The following is a 24,360-nucleotide window of genomic DNA, read 5'->3' on the forward strand; positions in this document are numbered from 1 at the left end:
CCCATGTCTATTGAAAATAAAAAAATTAGCCGGACGTGGTGGCGGGCACCTGTAATCCCAGCCACTCCAGAGGCTGAGGCAGGAGACTTGCTTGAACCCGGGAGGCGGAGGCTGCAATGAGTCAACAACATCTCACTACTGCACTCCAGCCTGGGTAACACAGCGAGATTAATAAATAAGTTTGCTTATGTTATTTTATTGTACTTTTTTACATGTTTATTATATATTATGTACTTCTAAATGTACTAGATAAATATATTTTGTATGCACATAAATTTATCTATTTCTGTTATATAAATTTAATATTTATTATCGATGATCTGTTGTATATAAGGCACATGATGCTACATTGGCATTTGGAATTCATTACCCTAACTATACTGTAATTAAAATAATTATCCTAACTAGTACCAAAGGCTTCCACTTAGCAATCACTCGAAGTGTGCCAGCACCTCCACTCACTTCACGTCAAGCGATTCCCATCACTGTTTCACTGGTGGAGAAACCGAGGCCCAGGGCACTTGGGGTAAGGCGTTCAGGGGGCTTTCGGTCCGGAAGCAACGTCGGGGCGGGAATTCGAACCCTGGGTTCCCACACTCGCCCGTGGCAGGGCCCCCAGGCCTTTTCCCAAACTGATCCCAGGAAGTGAAGACCCGTTCGCCTGGCGGACCAGGGATGTCGGGCGGATCCTGGTCCAAGTGAGTGCCCGCCCCTGCCCTGGGCTGGCGGAGTTCTTCCCCCAGCTGCAGGTAGACGTGGGAACCCGGCAGGGGACGGAGCTGCGGGATCCGATAGGCCCTCGAGGGCCCCTGGGGCGCCTCTGTTCAGCCCTGAGAGAGAGAGCGGGAAGTAAGTGAAATGCCGGCGAGTAAGCTAAAGAACGACCGAGAGACCAAGACCTAGAGAAAGAGGCGGAGGTAGGGAGATGAGGAAGGAGAGCGCATGTGGACGTGTAAAGGTGTTCATTTGCACATTCAGAGACACAAATACAGGAAGAGACAGGGGCGCAGGCAGATAACTCGAGACAGGCTCAGAGAGTCGCAGGAAGAGACAGAGTCAGAGACCCCTAGAGCAAAGGAGATGGGCAGTCTAGACCAGGAGCGTCTACACCCGCGTTCGCCCTCAGGCTAAAATTGTCAGCTAGGACCGCCTTCCTTCCCCTGGCAGCTTGCAGGCTGCGGCTGCTGACAACACCCGCGTACGATCCTATACAGCCGCTGCGCTCCACTTTCCAGGGAACAGTAGACCTTACAGGGGACGGACCGCAGCTGCAGGGGCCGTAGCGCTAGCCAAGGGCGTCGCGCGGAGATCGGCGCGGCCTTGTTTTCGGCCAATCAGGACTCCGCGGCCTCTTGGCCGCGCCCACACACGCACCACCGGTGGGCCTGGGCTTTCCTCTGCACGGTTCTGCCCGCTGACGCTGTCCACTCAAGTGAGGTCAGCCGGGCTTTTTGTGGGTCTGGACAAATCCAAATCAGCCTGAGCTTTGCCTTCGCAACCCCCTAGCCAGGCGTCACGAGGATGTCCGTGGCTCACGCTACCTCTTTTCCAAAGGCCGCCTAGCCCTTTGGGTAAACACGGAGAGACCAACGAATACTTCCTCCTTCTGCGAGACCTGCCTCTTACTTTAGGATCCGAGTCCTATAGACTGACCAGACTTGGCGCGGCACGCTGATTGGAAGCGGCGACTGCCCGTTAAGCATTCGCGCCTCTCCCCTCCCTTGACTTTCTTGGCAGGGCTAAGTGATAAGAGAAAGTGGAGTTGCCTCAGTTCTGGGAGAGCCCGTTTGTGGGTCCAGCACAGGTATCCACTGGGACTTAGGCTGCAAAAGTCCTCTTGTGAAACTAGGAATAGGCTCGAGCCTTCGATTGGGTCAAGGGAGACGTCAATCAATGGATAGGCGGGTGCAAACGCAACACAACGCACGGTATTGGTTAGGGTTTGGCGGGGGGAGTAGACAGCGGGGAAATGAGGCGGCTTATCTCGATTGGCCCAGAAAGAAGGCGGTCGCGCCCTGTTTACTCCAGGATTGGCTAGAGCGAGCCGCGCCCCTCTCACGCCAACAACCACCGGTAAGCGAAGTGGGCCTCGCACTCCCGGGTTAGCAGCCGTAGCCAGATCCGTTGAAAGGAGTGCAGAGAGGTCTCATTGAGCTCCCGAACAGACCTGACGTAGATCCGGAAGTGGCCCGCGCCATCTCAACTATGAGGGGATACCCGTAGGCGGCGGGAGCGAGGAGCCAATAAAGCTCCGCAACCAGAAGTGTCTTCTGGGAGGTGTCGCACCCGGAAGTGTGGCACCTCCCCGGCCGCACCCGGAAGTGTGATGCCACCGCCGCTACGGGGAAGTAATGGTATCCGGCCAATTGAGATTCGGGGTTAAAACAGGTGTTTGTATATCTCTATTTCTGAGGCCCAGTAGAGTCTCTTTTCGGAAAGTGTGGAGGGGGCACTTACTTGGGCATGATTTTGAATGTCTCGTCATATTGAAATCCGTGGGGAAACGAGCAGTAGGAGTGTGTCCAAGGGGGGCCTGACTCTATAAAGGCTTTTCAGAAGTTTCCTTCACCGCCCGTCACCCTCGATTCCCCTCCCCCTCAGGGATGTGCAGATGGAGGCCGGAGGAGACACTGCTGCCCCGGCCCCCGGGGGCGCGGAGGACTTGGAGGACACGCAGTTCCCCAGTGAGGAAACTAGAGAAGGTAGAGGGGCTCACGCGGTCCTGCCGGATCCCGAAGACGAGGGCCTGGAGGAAACAGGTATGACTCCACTTAGTGGGGTCTTAAAAGGAATCCCTAGGGGTTGTCATTGTTGGACGGGGGAAGGGTCAGTGGGTGACCAGTAGGGAGTCTTTTGGGACTCGAGAGAAGTGGCTTAAACCACAGCCGGGACAGGAGGAGGTCACTGTGGACACATGGTGTAGTTTACACCATTGAGGAAGTCATTGGGTGTCAACGGATGTTCACTGGGGGTTTGGTATGAATTTAGGTCATTGAGGAATCAAAAAGGGGGCTGTTAGGACCAAAGAGGGTCACTGAGGATTTAGAATGTTTAAGTCAAAGAATGTGCTGAAGAAAGTCAATAGACGCCAAGGAGGACTGTTGAGAAGTTAGTGTTCTTGAGGAGTAGGATGTTATTTATTAAATAATAGAAGTGGGAAGGGGAATCAGTGGAGTTCGATGGTCACTCAGAGTATTTACATCATTGAAGTCACTGGTAGGCTGTTGGGGAAGTCTTTAAGGAACCAAATGTTAGTGGATGTGTAAAGTTGTTCATTTGGGATTTAATGGAAGTCACTGAGAAGTCTGTACCATTGATCACTTTGGAATTAGTGGATGTAAATGGAGTCATTGGGAAGGATCAGTGGACCTCACTGAGAATAAATGTGGGTGGGGAGGTTGAGGACTTGGGAATTAATAGCAGGTAAGAGCAGTTATTAGGAGGGAGTAATGATATTTGGGGACATGAGAGTGTCAGTGAATGTCAATGACAGAATATGCAATTATTGGGATTTTATGGGAAAATTATTGAGACATAGTTGCACATGGATAATAATGGTTGTCATTGGGGGATGAATGGAAATCAATGGGAATAAATGGATGTGTCAGTAGGGGCCATTGAAGTTGTGGGTTTTAGTGAATGTTAATGATGGTCATGGTTAGGGGCAGTGGAAGTCATTAAAGTCTTGTATGTTAGTGGATATTATGATAGTTACTGTAGGGAAGGGAGTGGCTATCAATGAGATTGAAGGTGGTCCGGGGAGTCAGTGAAGGTCTCTGAAGTACTGAGTGTTAGTGGAGGTTAATGATGGTCATTGCTGGGGGTGGGGGGAGTGGACATGGAGTAGAATAAATTGTGGATCGGAGCAGTCATGGAGGGTCATTGAAAAACCAGGTGTTAATGATTGTTAATGTGGGGTCATTGGGGTGTTTGTGAACCACAGTGGGAGTGAATAGTGGATTAGGGGAGTCCTAAATATCTGGGTGTTAGTGGATATTAACGACAGTCATTGGGAGAAATAGTGGACATTACCAAGAATATAAATGGGTGACCAGGAGAGTTAGTAGGGGTCATCAGGTATCAGAGGGCATCACTGATAGGGTAGTTGCGGGGGTTGGGGCATTCAAACACTTAAGATATTAATAGATGTTAATGGTGGCCATTGGGTGAGCAGATATCAGGAGAAAAAATAGGGGTCAGAGGAGTTAATGGGGGATCATTGAAGATGAATAATCGTCAGCCAGAGTCAATGGGGTGCTTTGAAGACTTTGGAATGACAGTTATTGAAAGGAAAGTAATTGGTCTTTAGGAACATAGCAGGTCCAGTGGAATAACAATGAGAATATGTTGGTTTATTAGGGTTTTAGGGAGATCACTGGAACCTAAATGTTAGTGGAGATCATTGCAGGGTCCTAGGGCAGTCATTGGTCATTGAGGGGCATAGGAGATACTTGGAGTTCTGCGTCAGCATGCAGGGGTCATAGAGGGGCTAGTAGATATTTGGTGGGTCCTTGGGGATGTGGGGTTAGTTAGGAGTTCACATGCAGATGACCCACCAGGGGCTCCCTTTCAGGATCCAAGGACAAGAACCAGCCACCCAGCCCATCACCACCGCCCCAGTCAGAGGCCCCGTCAAGCACCTGTCAGCTCTGGAGTCCTGCAGCCCCTGAGAATAGTCCCACACGTAGCCCTGAGAGTAGCTCTGGAGGCCAGGGCGGGGACCCCAGTGATGAGGAGTGGCGCAGCCAGCGGAAGCATGTGTTTGTGCTGAGTGAGGCTGGCAAGCCCATCTACTCGCGGTACGGTAGTGTGGAGGCGCTGTCGGCTACCATGGGTGTAATGACCGCCCTGGTGTCCTTTGTGCAGAGTGCAGGAGATGCCATCCGCGCCATCTACGCTGGTGAGCAAACAGGTGGGAGGCAGAATGGGGGACAGTGACTGGGAATATGGCTGGCACGGGTAGGTCTGTCTGCCTCAGGCACTATCCAGCCAGCCAGGGTTGGGTCCCTGTGTGTGGATGGTCAGCCAGGGCTCTAACCGTCAGTGGCGGGAGATGGGGGGTTCATCTCTGTCGGGTCTGCTGGTTTCTGAATGATTGACTTGCTGGGGTCTAAGTGACTAGGTGGATACTTCTGTGTCGCCTGAGAGGATGACTGTGGGGGCTGTGTGGCTGAGCTGTGTCTTTCTGGCTCTGTGTCAGCCTTTGCACCATCTCTCCCCGCCTGCCCCTGCTCTGTGCTTTGTATCTAACCTACCTGTTCCTTTGTCCATCCCATCATGTCTCTGCAAATGTCCAGATTCCTCCAGCTCGTCCTTACCCCAGTCCGGGTGCCCACAGAGTAAGCATGTGGACTTGGGCCCAGTGTGTGTATGGTAGGAGAGGGCGGAAGAGCCCCACTGTCTCCCTCTGGTCATTCCTGATCCAGCTTTACCCACCCTTCTTACCCCTTCCTTCCCCAGAGGACCACAAGCTGGTGTTCCTACAACAGGGCCCACTGTTGCTCGTGGCCATGTCACGGACTTCTCAGTCAGCAGCCCAGCTGCGGGGGGAGCTGCTAGCTGTACACGCACAGATCGTGAGCACACTTACACGTGCAAGTGTCGCCCGCATCTTCGCACACAAGCAGAACTATGACCTCCGCCGCCTGCTGGCTGGCTCAGAGCGCACACTGGACCGACTTCTGGACAGTGTGGAGCAGGACCCAGGAGCCCTGCTCCTGGGTGCCGTGCGCTGTGTGCCCCTTGCCCGCCCGCTGAGAGACGCACTGGGTGCACTCCTCCGACGTTGCACGGCGCCTGGCCTGGCGCTGTCAGTGCTGGCAGTAGGCGGTCGACTGATAACAGCAGCCCAGGAGCGGAATGTGCTGGCTGAGTGCCGGCTGGACCCAGCTGACCTGCAGTTGCTGCTCGACTGGGTGGGTGCACCAGCCTTTGCGGCGGGTGAGGCTTGGGCACCCGTGTGCCTGCCCCGCTTCAACCCTGATGGTTTTTTCTATGCCTACGTGGCCCGCCTGGATGCTATGCCCGTCTGTCTGCTGCTGCTTGGCACCCAACGTGAAGCCTTCCATGCCATGGCCGCCTGCCGGCGCCTGGTCGAAGATGGGATGCATGCCCTCGGTGCCATGCGTGCCCTTGGGGAGGCTGCCAGCTTCTCTAATGCCTCATCAACCAGTGCTCCTGCCTACAGCGTGCAGGCTGTGGGGGCGCCAGGCCTCCGGCACTTCTTGTATAAGCCGCTGGACATCCCTGACCACCACCGCCAACTGCCCCAGTTTACCAGGTAGGCCCTGACCCTAAGGCAACTGGCTGGGTGGGAAGGCCTGTCAAACCAGGAAGTTCAGCATCTCAGGGATGTGACTCAGGAGAGATAACCGGCCATGCTTAAGAAAGAGGGAAGAGAACAAGTCTCTGTTTGATGATGAAGCATCAGCCACAGACCTAAAGGAATCCCCTTCTTCTGGTGGAGAGCAGGGCCCTAGTACTCAGGGAATCCCCTAGTCTGATGAGGGAAGGTCAGCCTCCAACCCCTGAGAATCCTCAAGTCTCATGGGAGAGGCTCAGCTCCCTCATGTAATTGAAATCTCTAGACTGAGGGAGGAAATGGGCCGGCCAAGAAGGCCCTGGACTAACCTTGCCCCCCACCTCCCTCCATCTTGGCAGCCCTGAGCTAGAGGCCCCCTACAGCAGAGAGGAGGAGCGGCAGCGGCTGTCGGACCTGTACCACCGCCTGCATGCTCGTCTCCACAGCACCTCCCGACCCCTGCGCCTCATTTACCACGTGGCTGAGAAGGAGACGCTGCTGGCCTGGGTAAGTTGGGCAGGGCTCTGAGTGAATTAATTCCTCACTTCAAGCCTCCTTTCCTTATATTGTATCCCCTCCAGCCATAGTGCCTCCACCAAACACAGCAGGCCTCTGGCTGAGCTGTGCCTTGCCTGTGACACTGTCCCTGACTTTACACACACATCCTTGAAGCCCATGATAACTAATGACCGTGTCTCTAATCCGACATCAGCCTCATCCTCCTGTGTGCTTCTCCCCAATTAGCAACCAGGACAGTGTCTTTGACTTTCCAGAGACCCCATTAACCACCATTGCTGTGCCTGCCGATTCCCCAGTAGCCCAATCCATGTGTCTGGAGGCACCCCATTCGTCATCAGCTCATTGTGACTCTATGAGTCCCCAGCCCTCTGCAGACACTACAGACACTTGCTGTGCCCTCCACCTGGGGTACCCTTCCCTTGGGTCTCCTCTGGGCTCCAGCCCTCACTTCCTATGCGTTTCCTAAAGGTCAGCTACTAAGGGAGGCCAGTGAAGGGGACCTCATCAGAAATGGCACCTGCCATGTAGTGCATATTTATTAATTTATTGCATGACTGCGGTGGATCAGGCATTGCTTAGTAAAAAAAATTTTTAATTTTTTTAACTTTCATTTTCAAATAACTTTAGACTTAGAAAGAAGTTGCAAAAACAATATAAAGAGTTTTTCTATTTATAAAGAGTTATAAAGGGCGTAGTGAAAACCACGCCTGGCTAGATGGTGGTTTTCCTAACTCCATCATTCTTTCTACATTTATTGGCTAGGATTTTACGATAAAGAATAACATGGGGCCGGACGTGATGGCTCACGCCTGTAATCCCAGCACTTTGGGAGGCTGAGGCAGGCTGATCACTTGAGGTCAGGAGTTCAAGACCAGCTTGGCTAACATGGCGAAACCCCATCTCTACTAAAAATACAAAAATTAGCTGGGTGTGGTGGTGCCCACCTGTAGTCCCAGCTATTCACGAGGCCGAGACAGGAGAATCACTTGAACCTGGCAGGCAAAGGTTGCAGTGACCTGAGATTGTGCCACTGCACTCCAGCCTGGGCAACAGAGTAAGACTCCATTTCAAAAAAAAAAAAGGAATAACTTTTCCTTCTTCTATTTATTGAATTTTTAATTTTCTATCAATATTGTCTCATGGATTTTTCTTTAATTCAGTGAGCTAAAATCCTTCTCTAGCATTTATTTTGGTGTTCAAATTGCCTCTGATTTAGCCAGTGGGTACCCTGATTTAGGCAGGCTGATCCCTGTGTCTCTGACACGTCCCTTTCACTATGTGAGCACATCTTACTTGACGTTCTCTATTCCAGTCCTCAACTCAGCCATTTTTCCATGGAGCCCTTGTACCTTTTAGTAGAGATTGGAATTTAAAAACCAAGATATGGGCCAGGCATGGTGGCTCACACCTATAATCCCAGCACTTTGGGAGGCCGAGGCTAGGGTGGGGGAGTGGGGGGGGCGGGGGCAGGTCACAGGGTCAGGAGTTCGAGACCAGCCTGGCCAACAGGGTGAAACCCCATCTCTACTAAAAATAAAAAAAATTAGCCAGGTGTGGCAGCATGCGCTTGTAATCCCAGCTACTCGGGAGGCTGAGGCAGGAGAATCGCTTGAACGTGCCACTGCACTCCAGCCTGGGCAACAGATTGAGACTCTGTGTCAAAACAAACAAACAAACAACAACAAAAAAAGATACGTTAGGAGCAGAATTTTAAACCAAGTGATCAGGGTGGCCTCCCTGAGCAGATGGCACCTGAGTGGAGTAGGGAGGTATTGAGCTACATGGATATTAGGAGGAAGAGTACACTGGCAGAGGGAAAGGACTGATATGCTGTGAGGTGGGACTGAGCCTGGCTATGTTTGAGGAATAGCAAGGAAAGGGTAGAGTGCCCGGAGCAGAGGGAGTGAAGGGGAGAGTTCTGGGAGGTGGCACAGGAAAGGCGTGGGGTCAGGCCTCTCCATGTGGTATGAGGCATAAATTGAGTTCCCTTTTATATTATTCCCTGGCTGTAGATGATGAAAACATAGTTGTATGAGCTTAGAGCAGGACCTTGTACACAATAGGTTACTGAGAGGATATTAAACATTGTTACTGTTTTCCCCAGTCCCCAGATGAGCAAACAGGTCTAGAGAGTACCCACACACACAACTAGCATCACCCAGTTGAAGCCACTAGGTCCACCTGACCCTTGGCTCATTAATTGCACAGTATCAGCTTACCTACCTTAGCCCAGTATCTAGGAGCACCCGGTAGGAGGTGCTGCCAGGTACAGGTTCCAGGTTGCAGGAGGCAGACATGTAGCTGCATTGGGGTAGGCAGGATTATCCATAGCCAGCTCTGGCCCATCTGACTCTGTATCCTCCCAAACCCCCAGGTGACCTCCAAATTCGAGCTCTATACCTGCCTCAGCCCTCTGGTGACCAAGGCAGGTGCAATCTTGGTAGTGACCAAACTCCTGCGCTGGGTGAAGAAAGAGGAGGACCGGCTCTTCATTCGTTACCCACCCAAGTACTCCACACCACCAGCCGCCTCTACGGACCAAGCGGCCCATAATGGCTTGTTCACTGGACTCTGATAGTGGAGCTCCCAGACCAGGCAGTGCTGGGAGCAATCACCTTTGTTTTTTACCTTCTGTCCACCCTGGAAATGTGGGTCGGGGTGTGTCCGTGGCCAGTCATTGTCTTCCCTAAGCAATGGGGCAAGATCTGAGGGCCCGCCGACGAGAGAGATGGTGGCAGCTGCCAGACGAGCAGGCTGCTTTCCCCACCCGGTCATGCACCTTCCCCTCTGGGAAAATCTTTAAGCCTCCCTCTCCCTTCCCTCTGTCTCATCTCCTCCACTTGGATGATGCTCTAGCCTCTGTCAGGGACTGTCCCCTCCAAACTTGCTTCAGGGGTCTGCCTCCTCAGTTGAATCTCAGCCCTGAATGTCCAGATCTGGCCTTAAATCTGGTCTCTAGGGTGGCCCACAGGGGTGCTGGAATTGGCACTTCAGAGCCAGGCTATGCTTGGAACTGGCCTGAGGGTATTTTAAAGAAAAAAACTACATAAAAGCCCTAAAAGACCCACAAGGATATTCCTTTGCCCTTCTTGTACTTTTCTTCATCTTTACCCTTCCAGAAATGATCCCCCCTCAATGCTGGCTGCTGCTAACATTAATGAGAAGGTGGCCTCCAGTGTCCACCTGTGGAACCCAGGACACAGCACCTGACTGCACACAGTGGCTGAAATCCAGCATTTTTACATAGGAAATGCACTTGGCTTCTAAGCCGCATTTTACTCATCTGTGAAACAGAAATAAGTAACCCTCTCTCATGAACTCTGATGAAGATGTGTAAACGAAAACAGAGTCAAACTATTGTGTACCACCACATAGCACATGCACGTCTGTCCCAGACTTTGACAACCTGCACAAGACAAGCGGCCTAAAGCAGGAGAGACCTCCCTAGGGTTTTGTATGTGTGCACACTACCCTCACTCCCCAACCAGCCATTACTCTAGTTCTGCCCTTGTTTGTGGAGTTACAGCCTCAAGGTTGTAGCATGCGTGCTGACAGTCAGGGCCGCTGTGTGTTCGCGCCTGCCCAGTGCTGACTCGCGATTCAACCGCTGGCGTAACCGCGGGCTGCACGCATGCGCGCCGAAAAGCCTTTCACCCTCACGTGGTTTCTTTTTTAACCAGTCGTCAAGCAAGGCTTGCGCGCAGGCCCCGCGTTGGAAAATGGCGGGGAAGCTGAAACCTCTGAGTGTGGAGGCGCCGGAAGCCGCCAAGGAGGCTGAAGGTAGTGAGGGCAAGTGGGCTGCACTCCCTTCTCTCCAACCAGGGCAGAAAGGAGGGAGGAGGATTCATCCCATTACAATAATGAAATAATGATACTCTAATTTTTTTTTAATAAAACGTTAAGCCTTTTGTTATTGAAGAAAAACAATTTTTAACCATTCAGCAGAGTGGAGATAAATTAACAGGCATATTCTTATCACCGAGATTAACTTTTGTCAACTCTAGCGTATACGTTGTTGAACGTAAACAACACGTAGTTCAGTACGAAAGTCTTCAAACAAAAGTGGGGCGGTGTGGATGTTCTCGTAAAAATCACCGTGCTGCAGCCACCCCTTATTAACAGTAATTCCCAGTGTCGCCATTTCACACCTAACACATATGACACTTTGATGGACTCTTAAACCTCCTAATCGAACATGGCCTCCCCCACAGCCTCTTTTCTCCAGGGTATTGACTTGAATGACAGGCAAAGGAGGGTGGAGGGGTGTCGGCCTAGACACTACTGGAAATTGTATTCCATCCAAAAGAAAAAAAATCCCAGGCCGGGCACAGAGGCTCACGCCTGTAATCCCAGCACTTTGGAAGGCCGAGGTGGGCGGATCACAAGGTCAGGAGTTCGAGGCCAGCCTGACCAACATGGTGAAACCCTGTCTCTACTAAAAAACTATATATACATGTATTTATGTATGTGTGTGTGTGTGTGTGTGTATATATATATATATATACTAATTAGCCGGGTGTGGTGTTGTGGGCCTGTAATCGCACCTGCTCCGGAAGCTGAGGCAGGAGAATCGCTTGAACCCAGGAGGTGGAGGTTGCACTGAGCCGAGATCATGTCACTGCACTCCAGCCTGGGTGACAGAGTGAGACTCCATCTCAAAAGAAAAAATTCTCCCTTGGCCGGGCTTGGTGGCTTATGCCTGTAATCCCAGCACTTTGGAAGGCCAAGGCGGGTGGGTCACCTCAGGTCAGGAGTTTGAGACCAGCCTGGCCAGCATGGTGAAACCTCGTCTCTACTAAAAATACAAAAATTGTCTGGGTGTGGTGGCAGGCGCCTGTAGTCCCAGCTACTGAGGAGGCTGAGGCAGGAGAATTGCTTGAACCCGGGAGGCAGAGGTTACAATGAGCTGACATTGCGCCACTGCACTCCAGTGAGGACGACAGAGTAAGCAAAAAAAAAAACAGAAAACAAAAAAAAAATCTCCCAAGGCAGTAATGCATTTGTATGCCACTAGCATTTTTCTTGTTATAGAAATATTCAAAGTGTACCAACGTAGAGAAAATAGCTTTAAACAAAGCCCATGTGTACCCATCAGTATGCTTTAACTGTTGTCACCTTTCTGCCCCACTTTTATCTGTCTCGAACACTCCTTTCTGCACACTCTTTAAACCACTGTATTAATAAACACATTAGACTGCATCCTGCCAGACCTACCCATACAGACATCACAGTAATGATTATTGCTTATTGCCTGACCTAGGATGTGAGCTCCATGAGAACAGAGACTGTTTACCTCTCGCTCCCCTGCACCTAAAACAATGCCTGCTTGGTGTAAAGTAAGTGCTCAGTAATTTTTTAATGTGTGACTAATGAAATAACTTCAAGAGCAGAGAACTCTTTTAGATTAGAGGCACATACTAAGTGCCAGCATTCAACAAAAGACAGATGGAAATAACACGGATGCAAATAGATCTCATTTATTAACTGTGTAATGCAGCTGCCACTGCAATTTAAAGAATATTTTAGTATCAATCTTTCAAATTCCTCAAAATTTAAGTTATGACTAACTTCACCAGCAAAGGAAAAACTGAAGGATGTATGAAGTTGCCGTTTCTAGCCCATCAAATTGGCTTTATAAAGGGAAGAATAGTATCTGGTATTGACGACCTTGTAGAGAAAGAGGACTTTTCCTGCCTCAGGGAAGAGAGCTGACTCAAAGTAAAGACTTTGCTAGAGGCAGTTTGGCAGAGTATTTTTAGCATCTAAAATGCTCTTCCACTTCTGCAGTGACCATGCTATGTAATCAAAGGAGAATACGTAAGTGTATGGACCAGGAATGGTCACTGGAGTGTTGATGTAGGCACAACACAAGAAATAGTGACAGAAATGGCTAAGTCTAGGTTTGTGTGTGCATGCTGTGGAGTGTCTCTGTGGTGGGTTTTCTTTTAAGAGGCAGAAAAAAAATTCTAATTTAAGTGTATTAAAATTCAATTATAAGCTGATAGGATTATTATTGACACACAAGGAGCTCCAAAAGAGATCTTATTTATATTAGAGACAAGCCAGTTGGGATTGAAACAAAAATGGAGGGGGGTATAGCCCTGTGTATGTTGCACAGAAAAAGTGTCTGAATGGTAAAGGCCTAAGTGATAACTCTGGACAAGGGATTTGGATTTTGGGAGTAGTGCAGAGGTAGAGGCATTTTTGTGATTTATTGTTCTATTTTTCTTTTAGAAAAATGTAAGTAGTCATATATAATTTTAAAATATAAGGGAGAAGAGGCAAAATTTTGAATGGCAACTGAGGATCCTATGTTCATATTGGATCAGTATTAACATCCAGGTTTTGATTGTTGTACTGTGGTTACCTGGTAGATTCCCTTTGTATATAAGAAATAGACACTGGAAAAGTAAGGAGTAATGGGCCAAGATGTCTGCAACTTATTGTTCAGAATCACTCTCAAATGGGGAATCTGATATAAGGGCAAAATGGGAGCACTGTGGCCTATTTTTACAACTTTTGTGTACATCTGAAATTATTTCAAAATAAAATGTTTAAAAGGGTGCTCTTACTGTGCTGGCCGTTTTCTTTTGTAATGGACTTTGCGTGTCTGTGTCAAAAATGTTAGTTGGATTATTTAAAAGATTTACTTATTACCCACTCTTGGCCTTATTTCATGACTAGCACTAGAAAGCAGAGAGGGGAAAAACACAGATGGAGCTTTTGCAGAAATGGTTGCAAATGCCAGCCATAAAAAAGATGTGGAGACAATCGGGAAATTAATGCATAGCCTGGGTATTGGGAGATATTACCTGATGAGTATTAATCTTGTCAGTTGTGATTATAGGATTGGGGTCATCTAAGAGAATGTCCTTAAGTAGTTAAGACTCCTAATGAAGTATCTGGGAATAAAATGTCAAGAAGCCTGGGGCTTGCTTAAAAATAATTCAACACTGGAAAAACATAGCTGAAAGAAATAGGGTGAATATTAATGATTGTCAGATCTGGGCAATGAGCATATCAGAGTTAATCATAATATTCTCTCTACTCTCTTGTGCATTTGAAAGTTCTCATAATAAGGTATTAAAAATAAAACAATCACAAACACCTCCCCTTGTTATTAAAGTAGCTTTACTTTTTGTCTTATTTCCAAAATATTAAGAATATTTTTGAAATTAAAAAAATCTCAGGAGAGGACATGCCAGCTTGTTCACAGTGATTGTATCAGGGAAGCAGTGAGATTTAGGATTAAGGAGAGAAGAGAAAATGTCATTGTTAATGTCACTTCTTTGTTTGAATTTTCTTAGAACTTTACTTGAGTAAGAAAGTAAAAATTAGAGCAATACATGAAATGTATTTTACTAAAAGACCAAGTGTTGTCACCGAACTGCTGGCAGTGGTTACTTCTGGGAAGGGGAGCAAGTTGGAGAAGGGGCTGCTGGTGAGGGGAGACTTTTCCTTTTTATTTTATTCTTCCACACTTGTTTATTGTGTAAGTTATTCTACATGTGTTTATTATGTAATTTAAAAATTAAAATGCAAATTAAAATAATACATACTAATTTATAAAGGATTTCAGGGCAAACAAAAAGACATAAAGAAAGTAAACATACCACCAAATATTTAAAAAAAAAATCTAATAAGCTCAGGTTAATAAAACCCTGATTTACAACATGGATTTTAATGGCTGCAAAGAATTTCATCCTACAAATATGCTGTAATTAATCCCCTAAGGTATCTTCAAGTTACTTCCTTTTTTTTTTTGAGATGGAGTTTTGCTCTTGTTGCCCAGGCTGGAGTGTAGTGGTGCCAACCATCTCGGCTCACTGCAACCTCCATCCCCAAGGTTCAAGCGATTCTCCTCCTGCCTCAGCCTCCCGAGTAGCTGGGATTACAGGCGCGCATCAACATGTCCAGCTAATTTTTGTAATTTTAGTAGAGTCGAGGTTTTGCCACATTGGCCAAGCTGGTCTCGAACTCCTGACCTCAGGTGATCCACCCGCCTCAGCCTCCCAAAGTGCTGGGATTAGAGGCGTGAGCCACTGCGCCCGGCCGTTACTTCCAAGTTTAAAATTATAAGCAGTGAAACAACATCTCGCCCACCATTCTTAATTATGTCCTTAAGACACATTCCTAGGAGTGGAATTTCTGATCAAGAGGAAATGAATAAGGTTTTGGTATTTATTCATCAGAAAGTTTGAAATGAAACAGTTTTTGCCTGTCCAGTTGGCAAAAAAAAATAAAGATTAAAAACATACTTGCCTGGTAAGAAAATCACACTTTTTGGGCCTGAGACAGGTGAAAAGCAATTTCCTATCAGCCAAATTTCGTAATATACATTCCCTTTGATCCACCAGGTAGCATCTAGGTAGTACTCTATGTGTACCCAGTAGATATACTCTAATGCAAGCACAAAGAATAATGTACAAGGATTATTATTATAGTATTATTATTATTATACTAGGTTAAATTGTGTCACTCCAAAATTCATGTCCACCAGAACTTCAGAAATGTGACTTATTTGGAAGTAGGGTCTTTGCAGTTATAATTAGTTAAGATGAGGTCACACTGGATTAGACAGGGCCATAATTCAATGGCTGGTGTCCTTATAAGTAGAGGGAAATATAGACACATAAAGATATGAGAGTGGCAGGTGAAGACACAGACAGAGGGAAGACCCAGTTTGTGGTACTTTGTTATGGCAGCCTGATAACACAAAGGCAGATGATCATTGTGGCATTCTTTGTAACAGCAAAATAAGGTAAACAGCTTAAATATCCTCAATAGGATATTGCTTTGAAATTACGGTATATCCACACAGTGGAATGCCATGCAGCCACTAAAAAGAATAAAAAGATCACTGGTGTACATTGTCAAATGAAAAATACATGATGGGGTGCATCATGTACAACATGCTACCACTTATATAGAAAATGTGGGATATGGCCGGCTACGGTGGCTCACGCCTGTAATCCTAGCACTTTGGGAGGCCAAGGTGGGAGGGTTGCCTGAGCTCAGGAGTTGCAGACCAGCCTGGGGAACACAGTAAAACCCCGTCTCTACTAAAATACAAAAAATTAGCCCGGTGTGGCGGCGTGCGCCTTTAGTCCCAGGTACTCAGGAGGCTGAGGCAGGAGAATTGCTTGAACCTGGGGGGCAGAGGTTGCAGTGAGCTGAGATCGTGCCACTGCACTCCAGCCTGGGTGACAGAGCGAGACTCCATCTCAAAAAAAAAGAAAAAAAAATGTGGGAGGTATGTTTGTATATACATTGAATTATCTCCAAGTATCTACATGTAGCTTGTAATGCTAGAGGCCTCTGGGGAGGAGAATTGGAGAACTTAAAATCTGAGGGAGAGGGAATTTTCACTGTATACGATTGTGGGTAAGCATTTCTTCATTAACTTTTTGGCTATCATGTTTTGTGATCTGCCTTTCATCTTCTCTGTTCAATTTTCCTTAGAGAGGCGTAGGTCACTGAGATTTGACTTTTACCACTGATTTCAAGACTTTAATGTTAATATTTTCCTGTGGTTTTTCTTGTTTGAATTTTAGAAGTAACACAGGCTCCTGTTAAAATATACACAGAAGTAAATAAATATATATATATGTATACATACATATATACATGGAAGTATATATGGTGAAAGATGTGGTGAATCAGGGTTCAAATAAGGTCTGTTCATTTAATTGATTGATATATGACTCAAGTCTTTTTTAATCTGTAGGATTTTCCCTCTCCCTCATTTTCTTCTTTACAACTTATTTGTGGAAGAAGCCAGGTTTTCCTGTGCAGTTTCCCACAGTCCACATTGATGTTGAGCACATCCCCAGTCGTGTCATTTAATGTGTTTTCCTACCCTTTTTATTTCCTCTGAATTCGTATTTAGATGTGGAAACCTGATGAGATTCCATCAGGCTTTTTTGTTCTTGGTGGGGGTTTTTGGGGCAAAAATCCTTCATCCGCCGTGTTGTGTTCCTCCATCTAGAGGCTCATAGGGAGCACTCCCCAAGGCAGTTTGTAACTGCATCCTGAGCTGCAGTCCTCAAACTTGGCTGAAATAAACTCTCTATATTAAAAATAAAAATAAAAATCCTTTGATCTGGAGCTGCAGGGTATAAAAAGAAAAAGAGAGTGGCTCATAATATCCAGCTGTCTTTTTTTGATGTTAGTAGCCATTAGTAACTGTTACCTAGATCTATCCGTTCATTAAGAATTTATAAATTATGAGCTATAATTATTTCGAAGAAATTCATATGAAATCTTCGTGCCCTGTTGTTCTGGTTAGAACTTCATAATGATCTTGAACAGCAGCATCAGCAAACATGCATTCCCTTCTCTCACCCCTGAGTTTCATTAAGGGGATGTTTGTGGTGGTGTCTTTTAACCCCTCAGGGAGAATCTGACCCTTAGGGGTCTTGATTTATCTAGCACACACTATAAACCTCAAGGGCAGGAGATGGGGGCCCTCCTTCGGATGGAAACCTGTCCCTCATCCCATCCTTAGCCCTAGCCCACGGGTGTCTGCAGAGCCCACTGGGACTTCCTACCTCCCTTCTCTCTCCCCTCTCACTCTCGCTGTGTCCTGTAATTTTGATTTTCCTTTCTACAGGGCAAGCCGAGTCTTTGAAGACTGAAGAATTGCTGGCAATGGTGATAAAGCTGCAGAAAGGTCATGCGTCTCTTTGTTTCTGAGCCTCAGCCTGGGGTTTCAAGTCAGAAAGACATGGTACAAATTTAGCCCCCTCAACTTACAACCTCAGGAAATTATCCCATTGCACTTTCTCCCTCTTATACAATTTAATTCTTTGAATCAAGAATACAGTCCCACAGTTCAAAATTCAAGAAGTTTAAAGGAATGGAAAAACCAGTTCCCCCACCCTCCCTACTCCCTCCTCCACACACCAGTCATCCATTTCCCTGACTCACGGGCAAGCAGCTATTGTTTGTCAATTCTTAAGTATCTTTCCAGAAATTTTTAAAAAATGCATTTATGGATATATATATTTTTGTCCTCCCTTTTTACATACAAATGGCAATGCAGTTGGCTTTGTACCTTGCTTTGCTTTTTGCGGGAAATCTGGGAACCAGTGTGCACCCAGTGTCTACATCAGAACTGAGGCAGTGCTGGCCAGAGGTTAGACCCCCAGCCCATTCTCATCTTAAAATACCATCACGTCAGTCTATTCCAAACAAAAGCAGCAGCCTCCCCCTCTCCCATTCTGTGGCTTCCTGCAGGAGAAGTGCACTGAGACTGCTGCCTGCGGTAAAATTACGGAGAGAAATTGCAGGGCCAGAAATGCAGTGACCCAAACTGATCATTTCCAGTAAAACAAAGATCCCCACGGCCAGGCACGATGGCTCAAGCCTGTAATCCCAGCACTTTGGGAGGCCGAGGTGGGAGGATCACAGGTCAGGAGATCGAGACCATCCTGGCTAACATGGTGAAACCCCGTCTGTACTAAAAATACAAAAAAAAAAAATTAGCCGGGCGTGGTGGCAGGCGCCTGTAGTACCAGCTACTCGGAGAGGCTGAGGCAGGAGAATGGCGTGAACCCGGGAGGCGGAGCTTGCAGTGAGTCGAGATCGCGCCACTGCACTCCAGCCTGGGGGACAGAGCAAGACTCTGTCTCAAAAAAAAAAAAAAAAAAAAGACCCCCAGAGTTTTTTGTCAGTCATAATCAGCACTGTGGAGAGCACCCACTCTCCTGGAAATCACAGAAGCTGGAGTTGGTGACCTTGGAAAATCCATGGTCTGAGTTTATGAACCCCAGAGTGTCTGAGGGGTCAGCAGTGAGACCTGGCAAGGGTTGGGCAGCTTTTTCCCCAGTTCCGTGTTGGCAACCTTGAAGCCAGAGAGGGATGAGAAGGAAGTCTTCTGCATACAGAGCACTGAAACAGGGGCTATGAGGAGTTAGAGGTGACTCCCTAAAGGGATAGTGATCACCCTGTCACTGGGAAACTTGCAAGCTGCCACAAGCAGTGTAAAAGCAGGGTTTCCCCATTTCTCAGATGAGGCCAGTACCAGAGCCCAGACTGACAGGGTGACAACCCTTCCTGCCTGGCTTTTGACAGGGCAGGGCAGATGGGACATCTCCATTGGCTCACACCACACTCAGAGTTACATCTAAAGGCTTCCACAATGGCCCAAGAGGCCCTAGTGATATCACTTCCCACTTCCCCCACCTTACCTTCTGCTACTCCACTTGCTCATTAGACCTGAGCCACACCAGCCCCTCCTGTTACTTTGGACACATGCCTCACCCGCTCCTGCCACACTACAGGGAATTTGCACTTGTTCCCTCTGCCTTGTTGCACTCTGCCTGGAATGGGTCCCCCCTCCACACTCTTTACCCCTACAGAACTGCAGGACCTACTTCCGTCTTCTCATCTGGGGCCTTTCCTTATCTCCAGACACGCCTTTTACCCTTTTGCTCTTCAACACTTTGCCTCACTTTATTCCTCTTCACAGCAGTTACTGCCACCTGAATTGATTTATTTAACTTTGCTCAATGTCCATCTTACCAACCCAGAATGCAAGCCCTTCAAGGGGCCCTGGCAGAGCTCAACACACAGCAGGTGCTCAATAAATGCCTGTTAATTGATAGCAGCAGACACGGTGCTTCTCCGTCTGCCTTGGACAGCCAGACATCAGTCTTCTCGGGCTCAGTCTTTCTTCCTCTCTTTCTTCAGAGGGAAGCCTGGAGCCACAGATAGAGGACCTGATTAGCCGGATTAACGAGCTTCAGCAAGGTAAACTTGGGGACCTAGACTGGCCAGCGGGGGTGAGCAGGAAGGGACTGGATTTATAATAAATCCACCTCCTCATCTATAAAATCTAGACCCCTCTAGGGTTGTTTGAAGATGAATTTGCAATGTCATATTTGTGAGAGAACGGCAAGGCTAGGGACTACACTCACACTGTGTCTTCTTCCCTTCTTGTCCCAGCAAAGAAGAAATCCACTGAGGAACTGAGAGAGACCCACCCTCTCTGGGAGGCCCTGCATAGGGAATTAGACTCCTGTAAGTGGGGCCAAAAGAGAGACCCATCAACACTGAGGATGTTCCTGTGCATACCTCAGAGCCTTTGCACAGGCTGTTCCCTGGCCTACAGTGCTCTTAGCTCACATAATCTGTGTTGCCTCTCACTGTCTCATGTCATCTTTCAGCTCTCAGCTCAAATTTTAGCCTGATAGGCCTATCTTGATGCTCTCATCTAAGAATAGAATCCCGCCCTCTCTTGGTCATTCTTATGCCCATGGCTGATTTGTTTCTTAAGAGCCTTTATGTCCACCTGACATTGTATGTGTATTTCTTTATAGCCATCTCTCTCCTCAGTGTAAATCTTGTACATTCTTCAGGGTCTTCACCCCTTCAACGTTTACAAGGAATGTGGGCATAGAGGGGGAGAAGCTGGATCAGGATGGTCCTTGTGGAAGATGGTTGCAAGGGTGACAAGAAGATACCTCACCTCTCCTAGGGCTGTACTGTACCTTCTGTGTGGCTTTCCCCTTATATGAAGTTGCACTGGGGATGACAGTGGGGTGCCTGGAGGCAGAAAGTGTCATTGTGTTTTCCAGTGAATGGAGAGAAAGTGCACCTAGAGGAGGTCTTGAGCAAAAAGCAAGGTATTTACCAGTCGCTGTGTCTTCCTTATTCTACTCTTCCACCCCACAATAGTCCATACTCCTCAGAGCAGCCAGAGGAATCCCACTGAAACCTAAGGCAGGGTGCTTCCCTCTTTGCACAGATCTCTCCCTGGATTGCTACCTCACTGGGAGTAAACACCCAAGTCCTCACAGTGCCCTCCAATGCCTGACCTGATGTGGGGCCCATTACCTCTGGCCAACCCTGACTCCCCAAGACCTCTCAAAGTGTCCCCTTGGTTCCTTCCCCACAGAGGAACTGAGGATCCTCCGGATGCACTGCCAAGAGAAGGAAAGTGAGGCTCACAGGTAAGAGGCCCTGCCTCAGCTCTTCCCCATTCATTTCCATAGCTCTTGCTCCCAGCGGAAAAAGGAGGGAGCAAGAGCCATGGAAATGAATCTTGGACACGGAAGCCTCATTTTACCTTTGTATAAAACAGAGCAGCCAGACAAAAAACTTCCTTGGTTATCGCTGATATTAAATGACCGTGTTAAGATTAATTTACTCATTTAACTATTTGTTACTAATTTCTTTATCAAATATATTCCATCCATTGGTGTTAGCCTCAGTCTTTTTCTGTTGGCTATCCAGCTCTTGATATCCATTCACTTGCTTATTTGTCTGCTTATTTTAAGCCGCAGTCATCCACTTGCCCACCCATTCGCCTACCCACCCATCTAGCCATTCACCTACTCAGTCATTCATCTGTTCATCCATCTATCCAAATATCCAACCATGTCATCCAGCCAGATGGTTGTTTTATCTCCAACCTTCCACCTAACAATCTTCATCCATCTAATCATGCATTCATCCTCTCTCTATCCTTCCCATCATATATTCACTTAGCCAACCATCCATCCAGACATCTATCCTTCCCTCTAGCAATCCTTTCTTTCTCTATCCAGCCATTATTCCTCTAGTCATCATTTCTCTAATCAGCTATCATTTCTCCAGCCAGCAACTCACACATCCAGTCAACTGTCTATCCAGCCATGTATCCATCCATCTCTTCATCCTCCCGAGTAGCTGGGATTACAGGCATGCGCCATCACACCTGGCTAATTTTGTATTTTTAGTAGAGACGGGGTTTCTCCATGTTGGTCAGGCTGGTCTCGAACTCTCGACCTCAGGTGATCCTGCCTGCCTTGGCCTCCCAAAGTGCTGGGATTACAGGCATGAGCTACCACACCTGGCATCCTATGAACCTTTACTTAGCACATTCCTGTTACCAGAGGTCTTACATCCTGGTGCACCATGATTTTAATTGCATGGGGAAACCTGACATTAGCTAATATGTGTACACTTAACCACACTACTCACACTGTCTGATGAGCATTTATACTCATTTATGTACCTAATCCTCACAATGACAATTATAGGAGTTAAAGGCTAATGTCACCCTCCCACCACTACCACCATTTTACATATGAGGAAACTGAGACCCAGAGAGGTTAAGTAACTTGCCCAGGGTCACCGTGAAGTAACAGATCAGGCTTCAAGCCAGGATGTTATAGAATCTGTGGTGCCCAATTACCACATGCCTCATAAAGCTTTCTTGGGACCACAGAGTTCATTCCATGGGGGACAGGATGGACAGGGTAGTGTTCTCAACAGAGGCCCATGAAGGTTCTCATTCAACAGGAGAAAAGAGAAAGGTGAATGCTCTGAACAGACATCCCAACTCCCACTCCTGCTGGAGTGAATGATGGGTCATTCAGAGAATATGACTGAGGGTTGTCTTTCCCTTCCCAGGAAGCACATGTTGCAAGAGTGCATGGAACAAATTTTTGTCCTTAACTCTCAGGTTTCAGAGTTCCAAACAGAGGAATCTGGGGTAACTCCCAAGCCTGGGGCCTGGCAGGCCACTGTGTAGAAAGTGGGAACAGGGCTTGCATCAGGGAGAGTTTGTTGGAAGAGGTGCTACGGGAGCCAAAGCTTAGAGGATAAAACCCATGAAGGGGCTCCCAGCAGAGGGAGCATGGGCAAGATCTGAAGGCCTGTGCATGAGGAGCCCCCGTCAGGGTGTCAGGCCTAGAATGTGTTCTCTCATTCCTGGGTGTTGGCCTCCAGGTTGGATGTCAAAGGTCAGCTGGAGGATCTGATGGGCCAGCACAAGGACCTCTGGGAATTCCACGTGAGCCATTATCATTGCCTGCAACCAAAGCCACTCCTCCCCTGGCTTTAGTGTCCCACTGACTGGCCCAGAGTCCACCCCTGCCCAGGCCCAGTGCTGCGGGATAGTCCTTGATTCCTTGCTTCCTCTTGCCCACCTATTCAGTCCCTCAGCTTTTATCTAAAGTCCACTTACGTCTCACCATGCCCCAGTGCCACACCCAGCATCACCTGCCCAGACGGGTGCAGTACCATTGTGATCCTGCTTTCCCCCTGCTCACCTAGTGTATGTTCACCTTGCAGTGGCAAATGGCAGCCCAGAGAAAGCCATGGTCAGGTCATTCCTTCATTCAGCTCATGTCAGTGGTTGCACCGGTCAGCATTTGAGGCAGGGAGAGAGGGTAGCAGATCAAAGAGGCCACGTCTTTGCTGTCCCAAGCTGGTTGGGGACAGTGGAGGCACCAAGAAAGTTAGTGGCTAGATCGTGGAACTTCAGTGGGAAGGCCTCTAAGCAAGTGACATCACAACGCAGAGGTAAAGGAAGTGAGGGAAGAAGCTGTGCAGGTATCTGGGTGCAGAAGGAAGGCCCTGGGGCTGGACGGTGCCTGAAACCTTTGAGGAGCCACAGATTGGGGAGTGGAGGATGAGGAGAGTGGGAAGAGTTCAAGTTTGAGAGGTGCCTGGAGACATGGAGAGCGTTTGGGGGGAGGTGGGTGGGTCTCCAGCCACAGCAGAAACTGCACATTGAGTTAATAAATGGTTGAATGAATGAATGACCTAATGTAGGTGAAGACTTCGCGAGAAGCACAAATGGGGAGGGGCGGGCCGTGTAGCCAAGAGGACGGCCAAACGGGGACTCCTCTTTGTCTTCGCAGATGCTGGAGCAGCGACTGGCCCGGGAGATCCGTGCCCTGGAGAGGAGCAAGGAGCAGCTGCTCTCGGAGAGTGAGCCTCCCGCGCCAGGTGGGCGGGGGGAGGGGGATGTGCCCGGTCCTCGGCCCTGCCCCTGACGCCCGCCCACCCGCAGGGAGGCTGGTGCGCGCCAAGCTGCGGGAGGTGGAGCCGCGGCTGCGCTCGCCGCCTGTGGTCGAGGGCGCCAGGGCGGTGAATGACAGGTAAGAGGGGAAGGGAGGCGAGGGCGAGGAGGGGAGGGGCAGGGCGGAGGGGAACCGGCCCAGGTCCCCCGCTCCGCCCCCGCCTGCCCCTTCCTCGGCCTGTGCCTCCCTCGGCGTCGTCGAGTCTCCGCGTCTCGGTGGCTTCCTCCTCGTCCCCTGGACGCTCGCTCTCTTCCTCCTGTCTCCTCGGCCCCTTCTCTGCAGGCTTAAGGCAGAGTTGGAGATACTCGGGGAGCAGGTCCAGAGCGCCCCCGAGGTCGGGGCCGGCGAGGGAGAGGTAGGGAGCCCGGGGAAGGGAGGCGGGGCGGGCAGAGACCGAGTCAGCAGAGAGCGGGCGCGGGTCCTGGGAGCGGCCCCTGAGAGTGGGGTCTGTGGGGAGCAGGGCGGCCCCGGGGACAGAGGAAGCCGCGGTGGAGGCCTAGGGCAGACACGGGCGGACGCGAGGAGCGCGGGAACCTGGTCCGCAGCCCTCACCCCGCCCCCGGCAGGCGGGACCTGAGCTCCCCCGCTCCCGCGACGAGGAGGATCCGGAGCCGCCGGTGGCTGCCCCTGACGCCCTCTAGGCCAGCAGGACCCGCCTGGTCCCGACCCTCCCTCGAGACCTGCCAAGAAATAAAGGCAGTGATTTCTGACCATACTCGCGTTCTCCCCGGAGTCTGTGCTACA

At 48.9% G+C, this 24,360-nt stretch overlaps 3 protein-coding genes across 12 annotated transcripts; 2 read left to right on the plus strand and 1 right to left on the minus strand.

Annotated features, from left to right (window-relative positions):
• Positions 1-262: 262 nt before the first annotated feature.
• LOC134731777 (uncharacterized) lies at positions 263-2,198 on the minus strand. Its single transcript, XM_063612595.1, has 3 exons — positions 2,168-2,198; positions 1,654-2,052; positions 263-830 (listed from the first exon to the last, which is right to left on the minus strand). Exons 1-3 carry the CDS (start codon positions 2,196-2,198, stop codon positions 469-471), a joined length of 792 nt encoding a protein of 263 aa, XP_063468665.1. The 3' UTR covers positions 263-468.
• On the plus strand, positions 1,753-13,384 carry MON1B (MON1 homolog B, secretory trafficking associated). Of its 9 annotated transcripts, none has more exons than XM_063612438.1 (6): positions 1,753-2,073; positions 2,602-2,759; positions 4,574-4,900; positions 5,461-6,280; positions 6,661-6,808; positions 9,195-13,384. In XM_063612438.1, exons 2-6 carry the CDS (start codon positions 2,612-2,614, stop codon positions 9,393-9,395), a joined length of 1,644 nt encoding a protein of 547 aa, XP_063468508.1. In that variant the 5' UTR covers positions 1,753-2,073; positions 2,602-2,611; the 3' UTR covers positions 9,396-13,384. The 9 variants fall into 9 exon arrangements, with proteins under 9 accessions (XP_063468508.1, XP_055155601.1, XP_063468510.1 ...); XM_055299626.2 differs by having other exon boundaries at positions 1,950-2,073; positions 4,574-4,912; XM_063612437.1 differs by having other exon boundaries at positions 2,049-2,354.
• On the plus strand, positions 10,511-24,331 carry SYCE1L (synaptonemal complex central element protein 1 like). 2 transcript variants are annotated; one of them, XM_055299629.2, is made up of 11 exons: positions 10,511-10,600; positions 17,433-17,492; positions 19,514-19,573; positions 19,769-19,843; positions 20,401-20,448; positions 20,721-20,775; positions 22,538-22,601; positions 23,455-23,524; positions 23,607-23,694; positions 23,899-23,971; positions 24,183-24,331. In XM_055299629.2, the coding sequence occupies exons 1-11, from the start codon at positions 10,540-10,542 to the stop codon at positions 24,255-24,257; spliced, it is 729 nt and encodes a 242-aa protein (XP_055155604.1). In that variant the 5' UTR covers positions 10,511-10,539; the 3' UTR covers positions 24,258-24,331. The 2 variants fall into 2 exon arrangements, with proteins under 2 accessions (XP_055155604.1, XP_055155605.1); XM_055299630.2 differs by lacking the exons at positions 19,769-19,843; positions 20,401-20,448.
• Positions 24,332-24,360: the final 29 nt, after the last annotated feature.

The sequence above is a fragment of the Symphalangus syndactylus genome, chromosome 11 (genome assembly GCF_028878055.3).
Source record: "Symphalangus syndactylus isolate Jambi chromosome 11, NHGRI_mSymSyn1-v2.1_pri, whole genome shotgun sequence".
NCBI classification, from domain to species: domain Eukaryota; kingdom Metazoa; phylum Chordata; class Mammalia; order Primates; family Hylobatidae; genus Symphalangus; species Symphalangus syndactylus.

What these genes read in the sequence shown, in the direction of transcription:
- LOC134731777 (XM_063612595.1), bottom strand. Translation starts at nt 2,198, where the DNA reads ATGGCGCGGGCCACTTCCGGATCTACGTCAG. An exon ending in CACTTCCGGATCTACGTCAG is followed by an intron (nt 2,053 to 2,167) that starts GTCTGTTCGGGA and finishes TTGGCGTGAGAG; the next exon opens with GGGCGCGGCTCGCTCTAGCC. An exon ending in AGCGTGCCGCGCCAAGTCTG is followed by an intron (nt 831 to 1,653) that starts GTCAGTCTATAG and finishes TCTCTCTCTCAG; the next exon opens with GGCTGAACAGAGGCGCCCCA.
- MON1B (XM_055299626.2), top strand. Translation starts at nt 2,612, where the DNA reads ATGGAGGCCGGAGGAGACACTGCTGCCCCGGCCCCCGGGGGCGCGGAG. An exon ending in CGAGGGCCTGGAGGAAACAG is followed by an intron (nt 2,760 to 4,573) that starts GTATGACTCCAC and finishes GCTCCCTTTCAG; the next exon opens with GATCCAAGGACAAGAACCAG. An exon ending in CAACTGCCCCAGTTTACCAG is followed by an intron (nt 6,281 to 6,660) that starts GTAGGCCCTGAC and finishes CCATCTTGGCAG; the next exon opens with CCCTGAGCTAGAGGCCCCCT.
- SYCE1L (XM_055299629.2), top strand. Translation starts at nt 10,540, where the DNA reads ATGGCGGGGAAGCTGAAACCTCTGAGTGTGGAGGCGCCGGAAGCCGCC. An exon ending in GATTAACGAGCTTCAGCAAG is followed by an intron (nt 19,574 to 19,768) that starts GTAAACTTGGGG and finishes TTCTTGTCCCAG; the next exon opens with CAAAGAAGAAATCCACTGAG. An exon ending in GGAGCAGCTGCTCTCGGAGA is followed by an intron (nt 23,525 to 23,606) that starts GTGAGCCTCCCG and finishes GCCCACCCGCAG; the next exon opens with GGAGGCTGGTGCGCGCCAAG.